Source organism: Vicugna pacos, chromosome 12, assembly GCF_048564905.1.
Source record: "Vicugna pacos chromosome 12, VicPac4, whole genome shotgun sequence".
Taxonomy (NCBI): Eukaryota; Metazoa; Chordata; class Mammalia; order Artiodactyla; family Camelidae; genus Vicugna; species Vicugna pacos.
The window spans coordinates 64,205,266-64,223,013 of record NC_132998.1 but is presented as its reverse complement, the minus strand read 5'-3'; the positions used below and the strand labels follow the sequence as shown (position 1 = coordinate 64,223,013).

Here is a 17,748-nt window from a genome sequence, read left to right as displayed (position 1 = left end):
TGAGTTTTTACTTTGGTTATCATATTTTTCAAATCTCTTATGTAAAATCATGTATTTCCTATTACCCTGGAAAACATTTTTAAGCTTCTCTTTTTGGTGTTTCTCCACACACAGTAGAGAGGCTAGTTTTGTGGTCTACGTCTAAGAATTACAGAAGCTTAACATCTTGTAGGCCTGCTTCTGTTATCTGTTATTTCTGTCTGTTCTCACTTAAGGAGCCATGAACGTATGTTTATCTTTAACTAAGTGTAGATAATTTTATGTGGGGAAAAAAATGTAGGGACAATCTGAGGAACAACTTTCCAGTAACTTCCTCCAGAGAAGAGCTTGGTTTGCTTCTCCCACACACTCTGCTCCAGTAGAGAAGCACCACAATCAAGGTCCAAACAACCCCGGGCCTCTCCGGTGATGTACACCTGGACTGCAAGTCTGTACGAGGGCCCTCTCACTTCAGCTCCACCCTGAGGGTCAGTCTTCTGGGTCTCAGGAAGCCCCTGGGCATTTCCTGGACTCCTTCCCCCTGGGCATTTCCTGGACTCCTTCCCTCAGGCAGGAGTCCGAGGTTTGACCCTTCCCTCCATGAAGCTGTCAAAACTACAAATCATGTGGGGATTATTTCTTCTGGATTAGCAAGTACCCTCAGAGCAGTAGTGCCTTCAGGGCTGGGCTCATCTCTCCGGGCTGTAGCATTCTCCCAGAATCTGGCCAGGAATTTTTATGTTTCCTTGTTAGCAGTTCAACGTTTTTAAGAAATCTGTTTCCTTTTTTTCCCTCTTTCTTTCCTTTTTTCCTCTGTTTCGTTCCCCCCACCACCCCCATCAATTTTTTTGCTCATTTGCTGGCTTTAAAAAACAATCATCCTTTTTTTTCCACTGGCAAGTAGAAGGTCCTCCTGCTCTCACCTTCTAGATTCCCAGGTAAGTGGCTCAAGGCTCCATCTCTCATTCTGTGGGAAGTTCTAAAAGATCTGCCCCAAAGATGACAGGTGATTCCCCTGGGGTTTCTCATCAGCCCGCTTACCTCTCTCGGGATGATTATCACCCAAAATACAGTCTCTTGGGCCAACGCCCATCACCTTTCCACTTGGTCTCCATTACAGACACAAGCCTTCTTCTTCACTCACACCACCTTCTGTCCACGTAACAGACTTTTTCTAAAGATTTAAGGGTAACAGGGAGTAGGGTATGGCCGTACTCAAAACAGAAAACTGCTCAAAAGTGCTTTTCAGAAATTCTTTAGCCACTCGTCACATTAGAAAATAAGACGGTGACGTGGACCCTCTTCCAACCCACCCTCGCCCCCCTGTCCTCCCTCCCCTCCCCCAGGCCTCTGCCCTCCTCCACCTCTCCATCCTTTCCTGACTTCCAAGCACATATCCTTCCAACATGACTACTGGAATTCCAAAATTCCTCTAACTTTTCTCTGTGGAGCAATTTAGCTCATTTCTAAACCATTCCCATCTGGGCCACACCCACAGAACCTCAGCTTTCCTTATCAACAAGTCCATGAAGCTGTGTTCCTTCACCAAACTGCCAAAAAGCTCTGAAACCAACGCTGTCCTTCCCCTTAAATGCAGAAATGGAGCAGTGGTCTCTTTTAAGAAGCAGTGTTTTCTTCCCAGTTGTCCTGCCTTTAATACAATCCTCCAGCCCCTGCACAGTCTCAAGCCCACAGATGCTTCCTCCGGGGGGAGGGGGAGGGAACAGGGCCTGTGGGCACTTCCCCCTCATTTTACCTGCATAAAAGTAGTGCCGAGGCAGGCAGACCAGGGCTCTTTAAGACTCTGGCCAAGCAGCCATCCTTAGCATGTAGTCTGCTGCTTCAGGGTCACAAAGAGCATCGCCGTGTCCACCTTCCTATCCGTGAAGCAGGAAGAAAGAAGGAGACGGGCAAACCGTGCGTGCCAGGGCTGCTGAGGGCGGCGCCCACGGGCCAGAGCCCACACCTTCAACTCTCACACTTCCTACTTGGGAATTTCTCGTTCCAGCGCATCATAGAACTCCTGAAGGTTTCATTACAACCGTCACAGACAGGTGACACAGCCGAACCTATTACAAAAAAGAATTTCCTCTGTTGTGAAGAACTGATCATCTAAACAAACCAACCAACCAACAAAAAACACCACTGGATGGACATGCCCTCCTCAGACACTGTGGGAGAATAAAAATGGGATTTTCTAAAAAGGACGGATCTGGCTGGGATTCCTTTGGCTGCTGGTGCTGCTCTTTCAAACAACATCCAGCAAATCTGTGATGTGCTTCTTCTAAACCTCAGCGCCAGAGAAAATCAATTCAGGCATTTCCCAAACTGCAGCCCTGGAACAAATGAGCACTAACCACAACTTTCTAACCTCCACAAACACATAAAATATGCCTTCTACGGGACACAGGAGGAAAGGAAGGACCACTGAGAAAGCGTAATTCACAGCTACTGCAAATCGTATTTCAAAGAACTAAACGAGACGGGGGGGGCGGGCAGGTGTGAGTGCTGGGGGGGAAAGAGGCCAACAACAGCAAGCATGTCCCCCCGTGACGTTAAGAACAAATGTACGTAAACGCAGTTACATAAGCAAAAAGCAGAACTCTGAGCAGGTACTGGAAAGGCGGCTGAGCAGACTGACTCAGACGCAGTGCTACAGCAAGTTCTGTGTAGAAGTCCATAACATGGAAATTAGGTAATAACCATTAGATACAGCTGAAAATCGGATTCCATCAAGGAACAGAATGGAGTTTATAATTTGTGTGACTGCACTCTACAATGTCACCCAACAGTTTCCCAAACCAAGTGCCTTTCTTGGGAAGATCATTACTGCTGCAGCTTCTGCTGCTGAAGGGGCGGCCAGGGAAACGGCGCTGCCCGCGCACGGGCTCAGAGGGCAGCCCGGGGCGCGGGCGCCACGGCCACGTTTAAGCCAGGCGCACTTCCTCAGCACATTCGGTGAGACCGCCTGCCAAGCTCACACGGGGCGCTGGCGACAGACTCTCTCCTCCACACACCATCGCTGACCGGCCGGGGTCGCACACCCAAGCCTGGCTCTGCCTGCTATCACTCTGTTCATGCTCTGCTCGTTAATTTAACAAACTGTCAGGAGACTACGCGTGGAATGGCGAGCATTCTCTCTCCGCTTTCATTTAATTAAACTCTGCTACTGCAATATGACAGTCAGCACATCACACGGGGAATTGTCTGAAGGATGAAGGTAGAAAGTGTTGCAAAGCCCCCACTTAAACATGAAAGCATAATCTAAAATGGCCGAGCACACACTATAGTTTTCCTACAATATTAAAGATGTTATTTTCAGACCTGGTAATTAATTGGATTCCGTGGAGAAATTACGCCAACATCCTTGATAGCAAAACGGTGTGCGAAGGCAGGAACAGTGTGCCAGAGGACGGCCATAAACGACCAGGCTGTCGCCCAGATTATGACAATCACCAGGCTTAATAAGGAGTGAGAGCTGCCTGCTTCGAGGACGCACTCATTACTTCCTGCAAAGTGGCCGCACTGAATTCTGATTACATCGTCTTAACAGAAGGAACTGGAGCAGCTCCTGCCCTGGTGGGTCCTCAGAAGGCTCTGCGGTGGGGTTGAGCCAGGGGCTGCGGGCTGCGCATCCTGTCAGGCGAGGCCCGGAGCCTCCCCGCGCCGCGCCGCCCCCAGGGAGAGGGGCGCCTGGGCAGCTGGCTTACCATCAATCCGGCTCACGAGCTCCTCCAACATCTTCACTTTCATCTGAATCCCAGGTTGGGCAAAGGTGTAGTTGTCCTAAGGGAAGAAGGACAACGAACATCATAAGCCTAGCAAATGAAACACTCTTCCCAGAGGGGGAAAGGGCAGAGGAATAAGCGCGAACCGCCTGAGAACAGAACAGATTCACACAGTGATCGACACGCAGTGCGTCAGGCTGCGTGTGCAGTGTGACCCCGTCTCACACTGAGAAGGTGCAGCCCAACACTTCCCGACGTCAGGGGGCACACCAGCCCTGGGAATGTCTGCAAGAGCATTTCTAGATGGAAATTAAGGTATTTACATTTAGATTGAACAAAGAGCTGGAGAGGCAGGGTCTGCTGGCTGGGAACACGCAGCACTGCGGGCGGCTGATGCGAAGCGGGACCCCGCCGGGTGCCAGCAGCACCAGCATCATGCTGGTGACCCAAGGGCCCCCGCCACAGGCACAGTCACCACGTGAGCAGAGTCAACTTCTAGCTTCGGTCTCAGTGAACTCAGGCGGAGAGGTTCATAGACTAAGATGGGAAGATGGTGGAGGGGACGAGGGTATTCAGTCAGACAGCCCTGGAGTGAGAGCCCAGCTCTATTACTCAGGAGCTGTGTGACTTCGGCCAGTAACACCCCCACTCTGGGCTCCTATAAGAACAACAGTGCTGCCTATAAGGCCCCGCTGGGTCTCATGGAAACACTGCGGGGGAGGCGCATGAGGGTTCACTTGGGATCAGGAGGTCAGGTGCCTGCCACTGTCATCACCCGAGGGAACACAAACCAGCCAGAGAGAACGGTGGCGCCATCCACCACATCCCACCCCAGGGCGTCCACACAGAACTGCCCTTGGGAGTCTCAGCCACCGCTTGGGGACCGTTTTCAGGATGAGGGTTTCAACTGGACTCGTGCAGTAACAGACTTACACTGGGCGCCCAAGAAGCAGAATAAGGACCCCCCAAAGGTGCTCAGGCCTGATTCCTGGAACCTGGCAAGGGGACTTAAAGTTGCTAATAAACCGACTGAAATAGGAAATTACCCTGGACCACTCACATGGGCCCAGTGTGATCCCAGGGTCCCTGAAGGTGGACAGGAGGCAGGACGGTCAATGCCAGAGCTCAAGAACCCGCAACCCACCATCAAGGACTTGGAAGGAGGACAAAGGGGCCCAAGGCAAGCAACTCAGGCCAGAAAAAGGCAAGGGAGCAAACTCTCCCCGGAGCCCCAGAGAGGCCTCAGCGCACCCATTCCCTGACCCAGCCCTGCAAGACCCAGCAGGCTTCTGGGACTGAGACGATCAGCCTGTGCTGTTTGAAGCCGTGAGGTGCTGCACCTGCGGGTCCTGGCGGTTCCCGCAGGCTTGTGCTGGGCTGGTGCTGAGAGAGGACAATGTGTCCTCAGGGAGGCCTGGGGGAGGCACAGGGAACAGCCTCAGGAGGCCCCGGGGACAGGGAGACAGCATTCACGGCCCCAGGATCTGCGGGGACGGGCCTCCAGGTGACAGGCACACAAGTGAGAGGACGACCTCCACGCGAGCAGCCGGGTGTGGAAGGCACTCGACCCCGCACAGTCAGGACTCTCTGGGCTGAACACGTGCACGCGTGTCCTCGCACACACACACTCCCAACTGGAGCAGGAGCGCCCGCCACCGTGACGCAGAACTGAAAATGCCCACAAGGCAAGGGGATCCTTCCCCACAGAAGTGGAGAGTGAACAGACGCAGATCTGACTTCTCGCTGGAAGACGTCTGCCTAGTGGGTTTTCAGCGAAGGGCTCCGGATTCCAACCTGTCACGTCTCCGCGAGGGCAGGACCACGGACAGCTCCGCGCAGCCACCTTCACTCAGCGGGTGCTCCCCCAGGGCCTGGCCGCACGTGTTCTCTAGACCGGGTGAGAAGCATGTGGTTTCGTGGAACTTTGAGCTCTTGACAAAGGAGGACTGTCATGGATTGGCACTTGAGAAAAAGGACTTCTCTGGGCCTGAAAGCCCTGGGCACGACCCAGGGAGACCCTGGATGCCCCTCTAGGTAAGACAGAACAACAGCTCAAGGACAAATTGTGAGCTCAAACTTGAATGGGCAAAACAAATTTCAGTTTTGGACCTGAACTTGCAAGGGTTAGTCTTTAAGACTTAACGTCTCTGGGGAAACTGGGCAACAGGAGATTCATACTTGAATTTGGGGCACGCTGTGAAGCTGGAAGCTTGCTCCCTGTCAGTGCACCTAACAGCAGAGCTTCTGACGAGCCAGGGTGAGCAGCAGAGCTGGACCCAGTCAAAGATGAGAAATCAGCGAGGGAGTGGTCCTGCAGCCTGGGGTACAGGCCTGCAGGTTATTTAATTACTGTTTGATTCTCACAAACTTCACAACCATCATGACCATCTCTGACCCCTCCCCCACAGGCCCAGGAGAATACTCCAAGGAGCAGGGCGTTTCACTGGGGGCCGGCCTGTCCCGATGGACGGTGCCCTCCAAGGGGAGGCAAGGCGCCTGACTGAGCAGGGACACAATGGATACGCAGCCAGCCAGCAGAAGGTGTTGGAGGTGACACCCCCCAAATCCGGAGTCTGCTTCCAAGTGGAGGGAACTGGGCTGATGCCTCTGCTGCACTTTCTCCAGCCCCAGAAATACTCAACCCGAGAAAGCAACTCATCAGCTGCTAAGCTGGAGAGAATAAACAGCCAGGAGGTTCACCCTCCTCCCACCTCTCAGAATCGGCTGACTCCCCAGGAAGGATGCTCTCCCTGCCCGGGGAAGACTGCACCCCCAGGAAGAGAGGATGGATTCCCGGCACAGCTCTGCTGCCCGTGAGGTGGCCGGCCCGTGCCCAGCGCTGGCTCCGACAGGGCGGGTCAGCCTGAATGATCCCAGGATGCAGTCGGCCAGTTTATCTGGCTCTCACACTAAGACAGGATTTCAAGCTTCTCATTTAGAAGAAATAAAAGTTATTTTTTGGTCTCCATCTGCCACTATTTTGTTTTATTTCTCAATTTGTTCAAAACCCAGGTAGAGAAGGTGAGTTTTCTTGAAAATCCAAGTGATAAGAAAAGAATGACACCTGAAAGCCTCAAAAAAAAATCTGTATTTTGAAAGGACTTGAAAAGACTGACAGGTATGGCGTCAGTATCTGGATTTAGGCAGGGGGCGGGGATGACCAGCCTTCAGACTGGGCCCAGCGTGGTCAGCTGAGGAGTCCAGGCTGAGGATGCCCTGCTCGGTGGCCAGGAAGCCTCTGACCAGCACACCCCAGACATCCCAGAGCCAGAGGCAGAGTGGGAAGGTGTGAAGGGAAAAGAATGTCCTGTGGCCCCAGCGACAGCCTCTCTGGAGAGGCCGTGGGTACTCAGGCCTCCTGCATGCCAGCTGCCCAGGAAGGCTCCACCAGCACCCCCATCGGACGGCGGGTTCTGCCCACTTACGGCGGGGACACCACCTCGGCATTCCGGCCAAACACGCGCAGAAAACGTCTCCCGAGTTAATACACAGTGGGCAGGCAACGCAGGGACTAAGGGGAAATGCTGCGTATTTATAGAAATATGAATCATAATAATATTAACAATACTCAATGAAAAGTGAACATCCATATCCTTTCAAACTGAGATTTGAGCTTGTGTCTTAAAAAAAAGACAACAGAATCTACCAAATCTGTGGGCCAGAGGGAAGCAGGGACGGTCTGAGGCAGACAAAGGCCTTTCGGGAAGTGTTTCACAGAAGGCAGAGTCTGTGTTGGCAGGAAAAAAAAAAATCAAAGCACACACGCTGGACCTGCCTCTCCCCGCCGCTGCTCCAGCCTCACGCTCCAGCCACGGTGCAGCACGCTCTGTGCTCCTCAGGAGGAAAGCAGAGTAAAACCTTCTGAAGGAGCATTTCAGGGAAGAGCCAGGAGGGCACTCATGCCGGCTCAGCCGGCAGGGCCCACAGCTCCCGCCACGGAGACGCCCAGCCCAGGAGAGCTGAGAACCCCTCACACCTCCGACGAGGGCCCCACCCCCGGGCCAGAGGTGCCCTTCCCGGCCAGTCTCACTCGGGGAAGTGTGCTTCCTGTGCTGAAACCACACGTGCCTTCCTTGCCCTCCGGGCCTGTGTCTGGAACTGATCAGCAATCTAAGGCCTCACTCCAGGCACCCCGATAATCCAATTAGTGCAACTAACACATCGATCCATGGAGGCGGGACCGCCCCGGTCAGTGAGATCTGCCGTCTGCTCCGGGAGCACAGACTGGTGCCTCCTACGTGCAGCCCAGACCCCGAGTCCGGGCAGAGACGGCGCAGAAAGGCAGGCCCGAGACCACCGTCCTGAGACAGGCCCGTCTGCAAGGGCGGCCCTCCCTCAGCCGGCAGGATTTTGGGGGGTTCCCACCTCTAACTGGCAAGAATGTCTCGCTGGCCTCAGCGGAGCACTGCGGGTTATGCTGAGCCCCTGCTTTCAGCTGGGAGCCTGGGGTTCTGCTATGGGCCGGGCGAAGGTGCCATGGGAACAGCACTCAGGAAAGACCCCAGACACGGAGGCTCAGTGCGCTCCTGACAGACAGCGACGCTGGCCGCTGGGGGAGCTGAGGGTCTCCCACGCGACTCCACCGGGACAGGAATCCGGGAAGCCCGCGCCTGGCTTCCTCCGGGCCTTTCCCAGGGGCTGGCTCTGCTGCATGTCTTGCACTGGAATGAACCATGGCCACGAGGACAGCTACGTGCTGAGTCCTGGAACCGGGGGTGGTCCTGGTCCCCAAGACTGATGGGCAGGAAAACAAACCCGGGCCTTCTGTCCAGAGATGACAGTCCGGTCACTAAGCAAATGTCCATCACACAGGTCAGGCAAACGCATGTGAGGCCCCTCTGCCCAGGGGAGCCCTCGCATCACAGCACGTGACGGGGCCTGACCCGAGGACCGCTCCAAGGCCCAGGCCGAGAAGCAGAAAGAGGGGAGTCTGGGCGCGCTCCAGGGATGGAGTGAAGGCTGCTGCAGACAGAGGGGTGACGAGGAAGCTGGGCTTGACGGGAGAAGGCCATTTCAAGGCTGGACGGCCACGTGGGGCACAAAGTTAAGACCCCAGCAAAGCTACGAGATGAAGCCAATGGCAGCAAAAGGGGGAGCCACCACGGTTATGAGATCTGCATTTGGAAAAGACGACTCTGGCTGTGAGGGCAGCGTCACAGAAGGGACCAGAGAGGATGCAAGGTGTCAGCTACGAGACCAAAGCCAGAGGCCGGGCAAAGGAACGATGGCGGCGTTCCGTCAGAGAGGCAGTCAGCGCAGCCTGGCCAGGCCGCGCTCAACGCCCAGGCTGCTGGGCCTGCACCTGAACGAGGGATTCTCAGTTACTCCTGCGGGCTGGCTCGTGCGACGGGCTCCCGGCTGGCACGCAGGCAGCGGAGCTCATTCTGGGTCTTGATGTCATCCGTCACATCAGCTGGCCCTCCGAGCCGAGGAGCCCTCCATGTCCAAATGAGGTCTGTGGATGAGGGGAGAAGGACAAGGACACGGCAGAGCTCCGAGCCCGCCTCGCAGGTGGGAGAGCCTTGTAAGAGGGTGTCAAGCCAACTCCTCTGCCGCCTGCTGGCCTCGTTCCTCTGACTTGCCTCCTTGTCTGTGAAATGGAGAGAGGAGCGGCTCCTTCATGAGGCGCCGGGGGTGTGAAGCGAGTGCCTGGACGGCGCCCACACAGGGTGAGCCCCCGCCCCGGCCCGCCCGGCCCACAGCTTCTGCGGCGATCTCGGTCCCGGGACGGCGGTGAAGACCCAAGGCTCCCGCCGCCCCAGCAGGGCAGCCAGCGCCTCCCGCCAGCCACTCGGAAAGGGGGAAGTGCTGAACGCCCGTTCTCAGACACGTGCCGGCCAACAGCACGAGGGGTGTGACAGCGCTTGAAGGGGCCTCTAGTAAACCGCAGGCTCGCGCTGGGAGGAGCAGAGTCACCACTAACTGAAAAGAGGCTGGGACAGGAGGGATGGCCAACAGGCCAGAGCGAAGACACATAGGAATAACAGTAAGTAAAAGGACTCCCTGAGTGAAAGGAGCCAGTCTGAAAAGACGATGCGCTGCGTGGCCGCAAGGAAGCAGCGTTCTGGGAGAGGCACGGGAATAGTCAGAAGGCCGGCGGCTGTCGGGGTCAGGGAGGCGGAGGGTGAACAGGTGGAGGCCGGGACTCTTCAGGCAGTAAAATGACAGGGCGCTCCTCTGTCGTCTGGGCACCTGTCACCATGTGTTTCTCTAAACCACAGAGCACACAGCCCGGGGAGGGACCCGAATGTCCACTGTGGACTCTAGTTGATAATGACACGGCAGTACCGGCTCATCAGAGTAACAGGTGCAAGACACGCGCGCCAGATGTGAGGAGGAGAGACTGCGTGCGTGAGAGGAGGTGGTGACGGAGTATACTAAACTCTCTGTCCTTTCTGCTCGATATTTTGGTAAATTTAAAACTGCTCTAAAAAACAGTCCATTAATTTTAAAAGCACTCCATGCATCCATAAGAAGGGAGGAAATGAGGTGAAATGAATAGAAAATAAACAGCAAAATGGGAGCCTAAAACCCAGCCACATAAGTAACTATGTGCATGCATATAACTAAACACACGTGGAAAAGACAGGAGAGCAAACTGCAACCTGAAGCAATCGACAAGAAACGCACCCTAGGGAGATACAGACAGACGGAAAGAAGGGGCTGGAAAAGATGCACCAAGGAAACGCCCGTCAGAAGGAAGCTGGGAGGGCTGTGCCGCGATCCGGTGAACTGGGATCCAGGACAGGGACACAACCAGGAAGAGAGGAGCCTCTCACGACAGCAAACTTACAGACTCACCAGGAAAATGTAACCATCCTACACGTGTGTGTCTCCAATAACCAAGATTCAAATAGCATGAAGCAAACCTAGCACAACAAAGACGAGACAAATCGACCACTGTGGTTAGACACTGCACAAGTCCGTACCGAGTAATGGATCGAAAAAGCAGACGGACACTCACGTGAGGGCAGAGAAGGCAGGAGTCACACCACCCACCCACATGCCTGACCTGACACTGACAGAAACTTCACCCAACAAAGCAGGACACATGTTCTTTTTAAGAACGCATGAAACATTCACCAAGAGAGACCACGTGGCAGGTCGCCTATCAGTTAGTTTGATCACCAATATTAGGAATCAAAGACATCACTTTAGTTCCTACAGACATTGAAAGAATTAGGGAATACTGTAAATAAAGGCATGTCAATAAATTGGACAACCGTTTAAAATGACCAAGGTCTTTAAAATATACGAATTATCAAAACTAACAAAGAAGAAATAGAAAATCTGGAGCCCCACCCAGAGCAGAGAATGAATTTATAGGTAAAACTTTCCCACAAAGGAAGTTCTAGGCCAAGATGGCCTCACTGTTGAATTCTATCAAATATTTAAAGAAGAAATAATTAATACCAATCTTGCACAAACTCTTCCAGAAATCATGACAGCATTTTATGAAATCCTCACTTCCCTAATGCCAAAACAGAAAAAGACAGCAGAAGAAAAGAAAATGGAAGACAGCACTGTCACCCCTTAGGAAACACAGGGGACTGCTTCCAGGAGCCCCTATGGGTACCAAAATCCATGGATGCTCAAGTCCCTCTGTATCTGCAGCTCTGCATCTGCGGATTCCACCAACCCTGGATCATGCGGTACTATACATATTTATTGGAAAAAAAAGTGTGTAGAAGTGGACCTGCACAGTTCAAACATACGTTGTTCACAAGTCACTTGTATTCCTCGTGAACAGAGATGTAAAAATCTTAAAATATATTACCAAAGAGAACCCAGAAATACATAAAAAGGCTAATGTCTCACGACAAAGTAGAGTTTACCTCAGGAATGCAAGTTGGCTTAACATTAAAATTAATCAATGTCCTTTGCTAGAAAAACAGAGTAAGAAAAGTCATACGACCACCTATCTCAACAGAAAAAAAAGCACTCAACAAAATACTGATTCATAATTTTTTAGAAGTCTCAGCAAACTATGATTTGTCTTCCTGCTCTTCTACCAGGTCTTACAAATTCTATCCTTAACCTCTTCATCCATTATATACTGGTATTCTTCAAATATAAAAAGATAAAGATCGATCAAAATAAACCAGAATGATTATTAAAAATATAAACTCCTTGTGGAATCTGGACCATCAACAACCTTCCTAAGAAAGGGCACCTACAAGAAGCCAACCGCTAACATCAAACTTAATGGTGAGAGCCTGAATGTTCTACCTTCCCCACCAACAACTGGAAGGAGGTAAAAATGTCTGCTCTTATCACTTCCATTCAAAATTGTACTTGAGTTTCTTGACAATGCAATAAGGCAAGAAACGGAAATAAAAGCCACACACATTATACAGGCAGAAGTAAGTGTTTATTTGCAGGTGACATGATTGTGCATATAGAAGATCCTAAGGCATCTACCCAAAAGCTCCTAGAACTAACAAGGAAATTTAGCAACATCACTGGAAACAAGGTGTGTGGCACACTGCATTTTCCAAAAGTGGCTATAACTGTATCTCTTATCCCATGTGTTCTTTTATGATGTGAATAGGCCACGTCTGCATCAACAGATGGAGCCTAACTTTCCTCTTTGAATCTGGGCCGGCTTGTGACTGCTTCAACCACAAGAGTAGAGTGGAACCTTATGCGACTTCTGAGTCTCAGTCATGAAAAACGCAACTTATACCTTGCTTTCTGGAAGTCTGACTGGGAGCCATGAACCATTACACCAGAAGTCTGACTTTCTAAGGCCACCATGCCATGAGGATGAAGAGCCATGTGGAGAGGCCATGTGTGGGCAGCTCAATCTACAGCCTCAGTCTTAGGGCCATCAAGCCCAGGCACCAGACACTTAAAAGAGGGAGCCATCAGATGATTCCAGCCCCCAGCTATTAGCCTGTGCCAGCCCTCAAGCCTCCCGACCCGAGGCGCCAGGCCCTGTGGTGCACAGCCAGCCACTCATGGCATGCCCTGACTGACATCCTGACCCACAGAATCTGCGAGAATAAAACAGTGGCTTTAAGTCAGGAAATTTTGGAGTAGTTTTGTTATGCAACAACAGGAAAACTGCCAGCTTACAAAAATCAACTATATTTGTAGAAATCATCGGTAAAAATCGAAAAGCAAAATTTACAAACAAAGCGATACCATTTAAGGTAGCATCAAAAAAAAAAAAAAAACCCGCACCAAACTAGCTAGAAACAAATCTAACAAAAGATGAGTAAAACCCATATGCTGAAAAGTACAAAATGTTTATGAGAATAAGGTAAAGAAAATTTAAATAAATTTTAAAATATACGATGCTTATGGATTAGAAAAAAGTCAATGTTATTAATACTGTTAATCCTGGGAAAACTGACAATTAGATTCAGTACAATTCCATTCAAAATACCAGCTCCTGAGGCTTTTTCTAAGGCCTGTTTGGCAGGAAATGGTTAGCGATAACTTTACATAAAAAAGCAAAGGACCAAAAGTACTCTAGAAAAAAATTTTTTAAAAAAAGAACATACCTGGAGGACTGACTTTACCCAACCCCAAGAAAAGCTACAGTAATTAAGACAGTACATGCTGGCGTAGCAATCCATTAACAGATTAATGGAACATAACAGAGTGTCCAGAAATAGACACACGTTTACACGAGCATCTGATTTTCAGAAAAGGTGCCAATGCAATCTATTGCGGAAACAAAACAAGACTCTTTTCAGCAAGTGGTGCTGTGTTAACCAGGAAATCTCAATTTAAAAGATGAACCAGGATGCCTTTCCTCACACTACGCAGGAAAATTAAGTCAAGCTAGAAGACAGATCTGAAAGTAAAAACTACTATTACAAAGCATCTACAAGAAAAACACAGGAGACCACCCTGCCTGCTGGGGGTAGGCGAAGGCTTTTTAGTGAGGACACAGAAAACCACTGCCAGAAAAAATCAGTGAGATTTCATCGAAATCAAAATTGTCTGCTCATCAGAAAACACTGTTAAAAACTGAACTGACAAGCCATAAACGGGAAAAAATATTACCATATTCTTCCTCCCTCTCTCTACACACGTACACACACACACAAACAGGCACGCACACACACACTTGAACACTCACACACGCACATACAAGCACACACATGCGTGCACAGGACTATCCTGCATAAAGAAAGGCAGGGAAGGCAACGCTGGTGAGGACGTGGGGCGGCCGGACCTCACGCACACTGCTGAGGGGTTTGTGAAATCGTGGGCCCAATCTGGGGAAAAGATCTGGATGTGCTTCATGAAAACTAAATACCCTCCATGACATGACCCGGCAGGTCCACCCCCGGGAGCTGCACAGGGAACTGGGACCCGCGTCAGCACGAGGACGTGTGCGCGGACGTTCACGGTAACCTGAGTCACACAGCCGAGCCGGGGCCTGGCTTCCGCCAGTGGCGGACGTCTACCCGACCTGGGACAGACCCACACGACGGAGCACTGTGTGGTAATTAAAAGGAATGACCTGCTCTTTCAGGCAACAATGGGGGTTTCACTATTTTCAATGCTTATTGTAAACTGAATTTTTTTTAATTTTCATTTTTAAATTGGCACGCAATAACTCATTGTTAATGAATCTTCTGCTGTAGCCAAGGAACCCACACGTGCTGGTCTATTTAATAAACTTTTCTAACATGGTGCCAAGAATCCTCCATCTTATTGACTAAAACTGACACCACACACATCTCCAGAGATGCTTCCACACTGAGCATGACTCTCCTGGGTTCGAAGCAGGAGAAAGTCACACGGACCCGATGCTCTGTCCATCCACGCTCCACCCTGGAGCCGGGCACAAGGCCCGCTCTCCATCCTCCACTGCCCTTCCAGGCAGAGGCTCCTGATGTGAACGGCAGAAGCCAGGCTGGGCCAGGTGAGCATCCTCTCTGTCCCGACCTGAGCAACAGACCCCTCTGTTGTCTCTTCTTGGATCCCAGGGGGAGGTAACAGGGCCCCAGACTCTGGCCGAATAAGCCCCTTCCAAGGCTCCTGGGCCGCCCCTGAGCGTCAGCTGTTCCGAGGGCTCCGTGCGGGCTCGGGCGTCCTGTGACGCGTGTCCCTTTCCTTTCACTGCACCATCGCCGCTGGCTCAGTCACAGCAGCCGTATTTGAGGGACGGCCCCTCCTCAGCCACCTCCAGCCCCTCCGGCCCCTCCGGTCCCCAGGCACAGGTCTGGTCGTTCCCGGCCTTTCTCTGCCGGAGTCACTACACCGCCACAGTGCTGGCTCTTTCTCTGATGAATTCCAAGACAATATAGTCACTTTCCCCAACGTTCCCATCACTTCCACACCACCAGCCAGTTCTTAGAATTGAGTAATTCTTCCCCAAGGAAAGGAAATGTAAATGACTAATTATAAAAGGCGACCCTTCCCTTCTGCTGGAAGAGGCTGTCCTGCTAAGTAATGAATCTAAGAGTAATGGTGTGGCTTTAGGGCAGGCAGGGAGGGGCCGTAATTCAGACGAGAGTCCCCGACAACCTGGGTGTCATGCTGTCAGCGAAGCGAGGAGACTGGCAAAACCCCAGGAATGACCCCCGAGAAGCCCAGGAAGGGCCCACCCGCCTGGCCTGGCGCTCGGCACCGGACGCGGCCCTGCCCCGGCGTCACAGGGGAGAACAAGCCTGACTCCACGCTGGACCTGCCCCTTTGGCTCTGCCCTGGGCTCTGGGTCCCGGGCCCAGTCAGGCTGGTTCTGCTCCTCCTGTGAGAGAATGCCCCCTGGAGCCTGAGACCCACGGGAGGGCTGGTTCCCAGGGCTCTGACCTTTAAGGGTGTAGCGCTTTCCATTCATATAAAAAGCAAAAGGTGCAGGACAGGGAATAACATTCGTCTTGTTGGAGGTTTACAGGGACATCCTGACCTGACCCACATGGACGGCTGCAAGAACAAAGGATTCCGACACCAAGATGTCTGCAACAGCCAGCCACACTCCTCCCCTTTCTAGTATAAAAGGAGACTGAATTCTGACTTGGGGAAGATGGTTCTCCAGGGCATTAGTCCCCCATCTAAGTCTGCCAACTTTCTGAATAAACTTGTTATTCCTGGCCCCAACACCTCAGCTCCCGATTTGCTGGCCTGTCATGCGGCGAGCAGAACGAGTCTGTAACACAGGGAGGGCAGGCAGGGCCACCATTCGGGCCCTCCCGCCGGAAGCACATGGGAACACTCCTCTTCCTGGGCCCCACCGCCCACGTCCTGCCCTAAGAGGTCCTTTGTAAAGACACAGTCCACTAGCTGGGGCTGGCTCAGGTGGCCTTCTATGACCGAACCAAAAATCGTCCCCAGAGGAAGCATTAGAAAGACAATCTGAGAAACCACTGGAAGAAATGATGGCCCAACGAATTGTTTTTAAAAATCAAATCTCACAGCATAGCAAGAACCGGCCTTGTCATGAAACCGAAGTGTGGTTTCTACTCTGCCAGCTAGACAGGAAAGGCCACACGGGGTCCCCTCCTCACCCCTCGCTCAGCCCCTGGACATGCTGTCAACTCAGGACGCCCGGGAAGCGAGGAGCAGGAACGGCAGAAAGACTAACTGTTCCAGGATCCCGAGTCCTGCTGCGGCTCCCCAGGCCGGGGCCGGCAGGCGTCCACGTGAGGCGCTCTCTCTGCCTTGTGCTGCTTCTGCCGTGAGCTCCTCCGGACACCTTTCCGTGAGAGCATCCCTCCTGCGGGCCAGTGGCTCCCAGGGCGCTCGGCCCCCCGCTGGGCTCCCTGGGACACTTCCAAGTGGCCTGTGCGGTCAAAATCACGTTCACAAGGGCGCTGAGATATCATCTCCCTTTGTCGCTGGGTCAGCCTTTGCTGTGATGCTGCGTTAAGTGGAGAGACTAAACCACCAGCAGGTGGCATGGACCGAGGCAGCGCCACCACTGTACGCAGTGCTGCACACTCACGGTTCAAAAAAAAGCTGTTTCACTTAAGGATGTCCCGGGTGACGAAGGAAAAGTTCCTAGTCTTATGATTAGCACTGCATTAAATCTCCACTCTTGATAAATATCTTTTCTATGTCACATGGGAAAATGAGAAAAACACACACAAATCCAGAGACCTGTACCCAAAATGGCTGATTTCTTCCAGAAAAGCAGTTGGTGCAATTTTTTGAGCTGAGAGTGGAACCGGACACACTTCAAGAAACATGATTTGTACCTGAAAGAATGACTAACAAACTGGTTATTCAAACTTGAACAAAGTTCACCTGTCACTTCAACAAGTGTTACATGCTGCCAACAATCACATTTGAGACTTTAAGCCAAAATTCTGAATTTTGGAGAACTTCAATCTGCCACTCTGGGCTTGACAGCTCCTTATGAGATGGTGGTAGTACTAACAAGTGTGATTTTTTGGACACTGTATTACGGAGCGTGTCAGTGCTTAGATCTGCACACCTCGGTCGTCCAATATTTTCCAAATGACCCGTGTCTGATGTTACAGAGCCACGTGTTTGCAAAAGATCCATTCAAAGTGCAAGACAGGCCAATGGATTTTACTGTGACCGAGCACAAAATGCTCACCGACACGGCTTTAGGTTCACACTGTAACTAACCTTCAAGAAACTCCTATTAGGCTGTGGCCCGGTATTAAAGCATCTGAAAGGGCTGCGAAAACACGCCTCCTTTTCCGACTGCACGCCTGCGTGAGGCTGGGTCTGCTTCACATACTCCAACCAGACACACAGCACTACAGCAGGTTGAATGTAGAAGCGCTTATGAGAACTCCTGTCTCCTCTCAGGGGAGACATTAAGGGTTTTGCAAAAAAGGAAAATCATGCCTTTCTTCCTACTAAACATTTTTGTTTTGGACAATATCCATTTATCATAAAAATATGTTACTTGTAATAGTATGCAATGGGTTTATCATTATTTTACAGCAAATAACTAAACATTCTTTAAGTTATCTGAGTTCTAAATGGTAAACACTTGTAGAACTAGCCCACCTAAGAGCTCTTTGATCCCGGACACGTCTCAGGAGCGTACAGCAGTCCTGGGACACAGAGCCGAGGGTCTCACCACGGAACTGCCGCATGTCGT

The 17,748-nt window shown here is 51.6% G+C and overlaps 1 protein-coding gene across 3 annotated transcripts in view; it reads right to left on the bottom strand.

The window, feature by feature from the left end:
* The window catches only part of TBC1D22A (TBC1 domain family member 22A), a 238,357-nt gene that overhangs the window by 78,784 nt on the left and 141,825 nt on the right, over nucleotides 1–17,748 (bottom strand). For all 3 annotated transcript variants that reach the window (XR_012078732.1, XM_072973722.1, XM_072973723.1), the window contains exon 10: nucleotides 3,690–3,765. Coding sequence is in view for 2 of the 3 variants with exons in the window: in XM_072973722.1 (XP_072829823.1) it covers nucleotides 3,690–3,765 (76 nt within the window). In the remaining variant the exon portion in view is untranslated. The remainder of the gene's footprint in view (nucleotides 1–3,689; nucleotides 3,766–17,748) is intronic.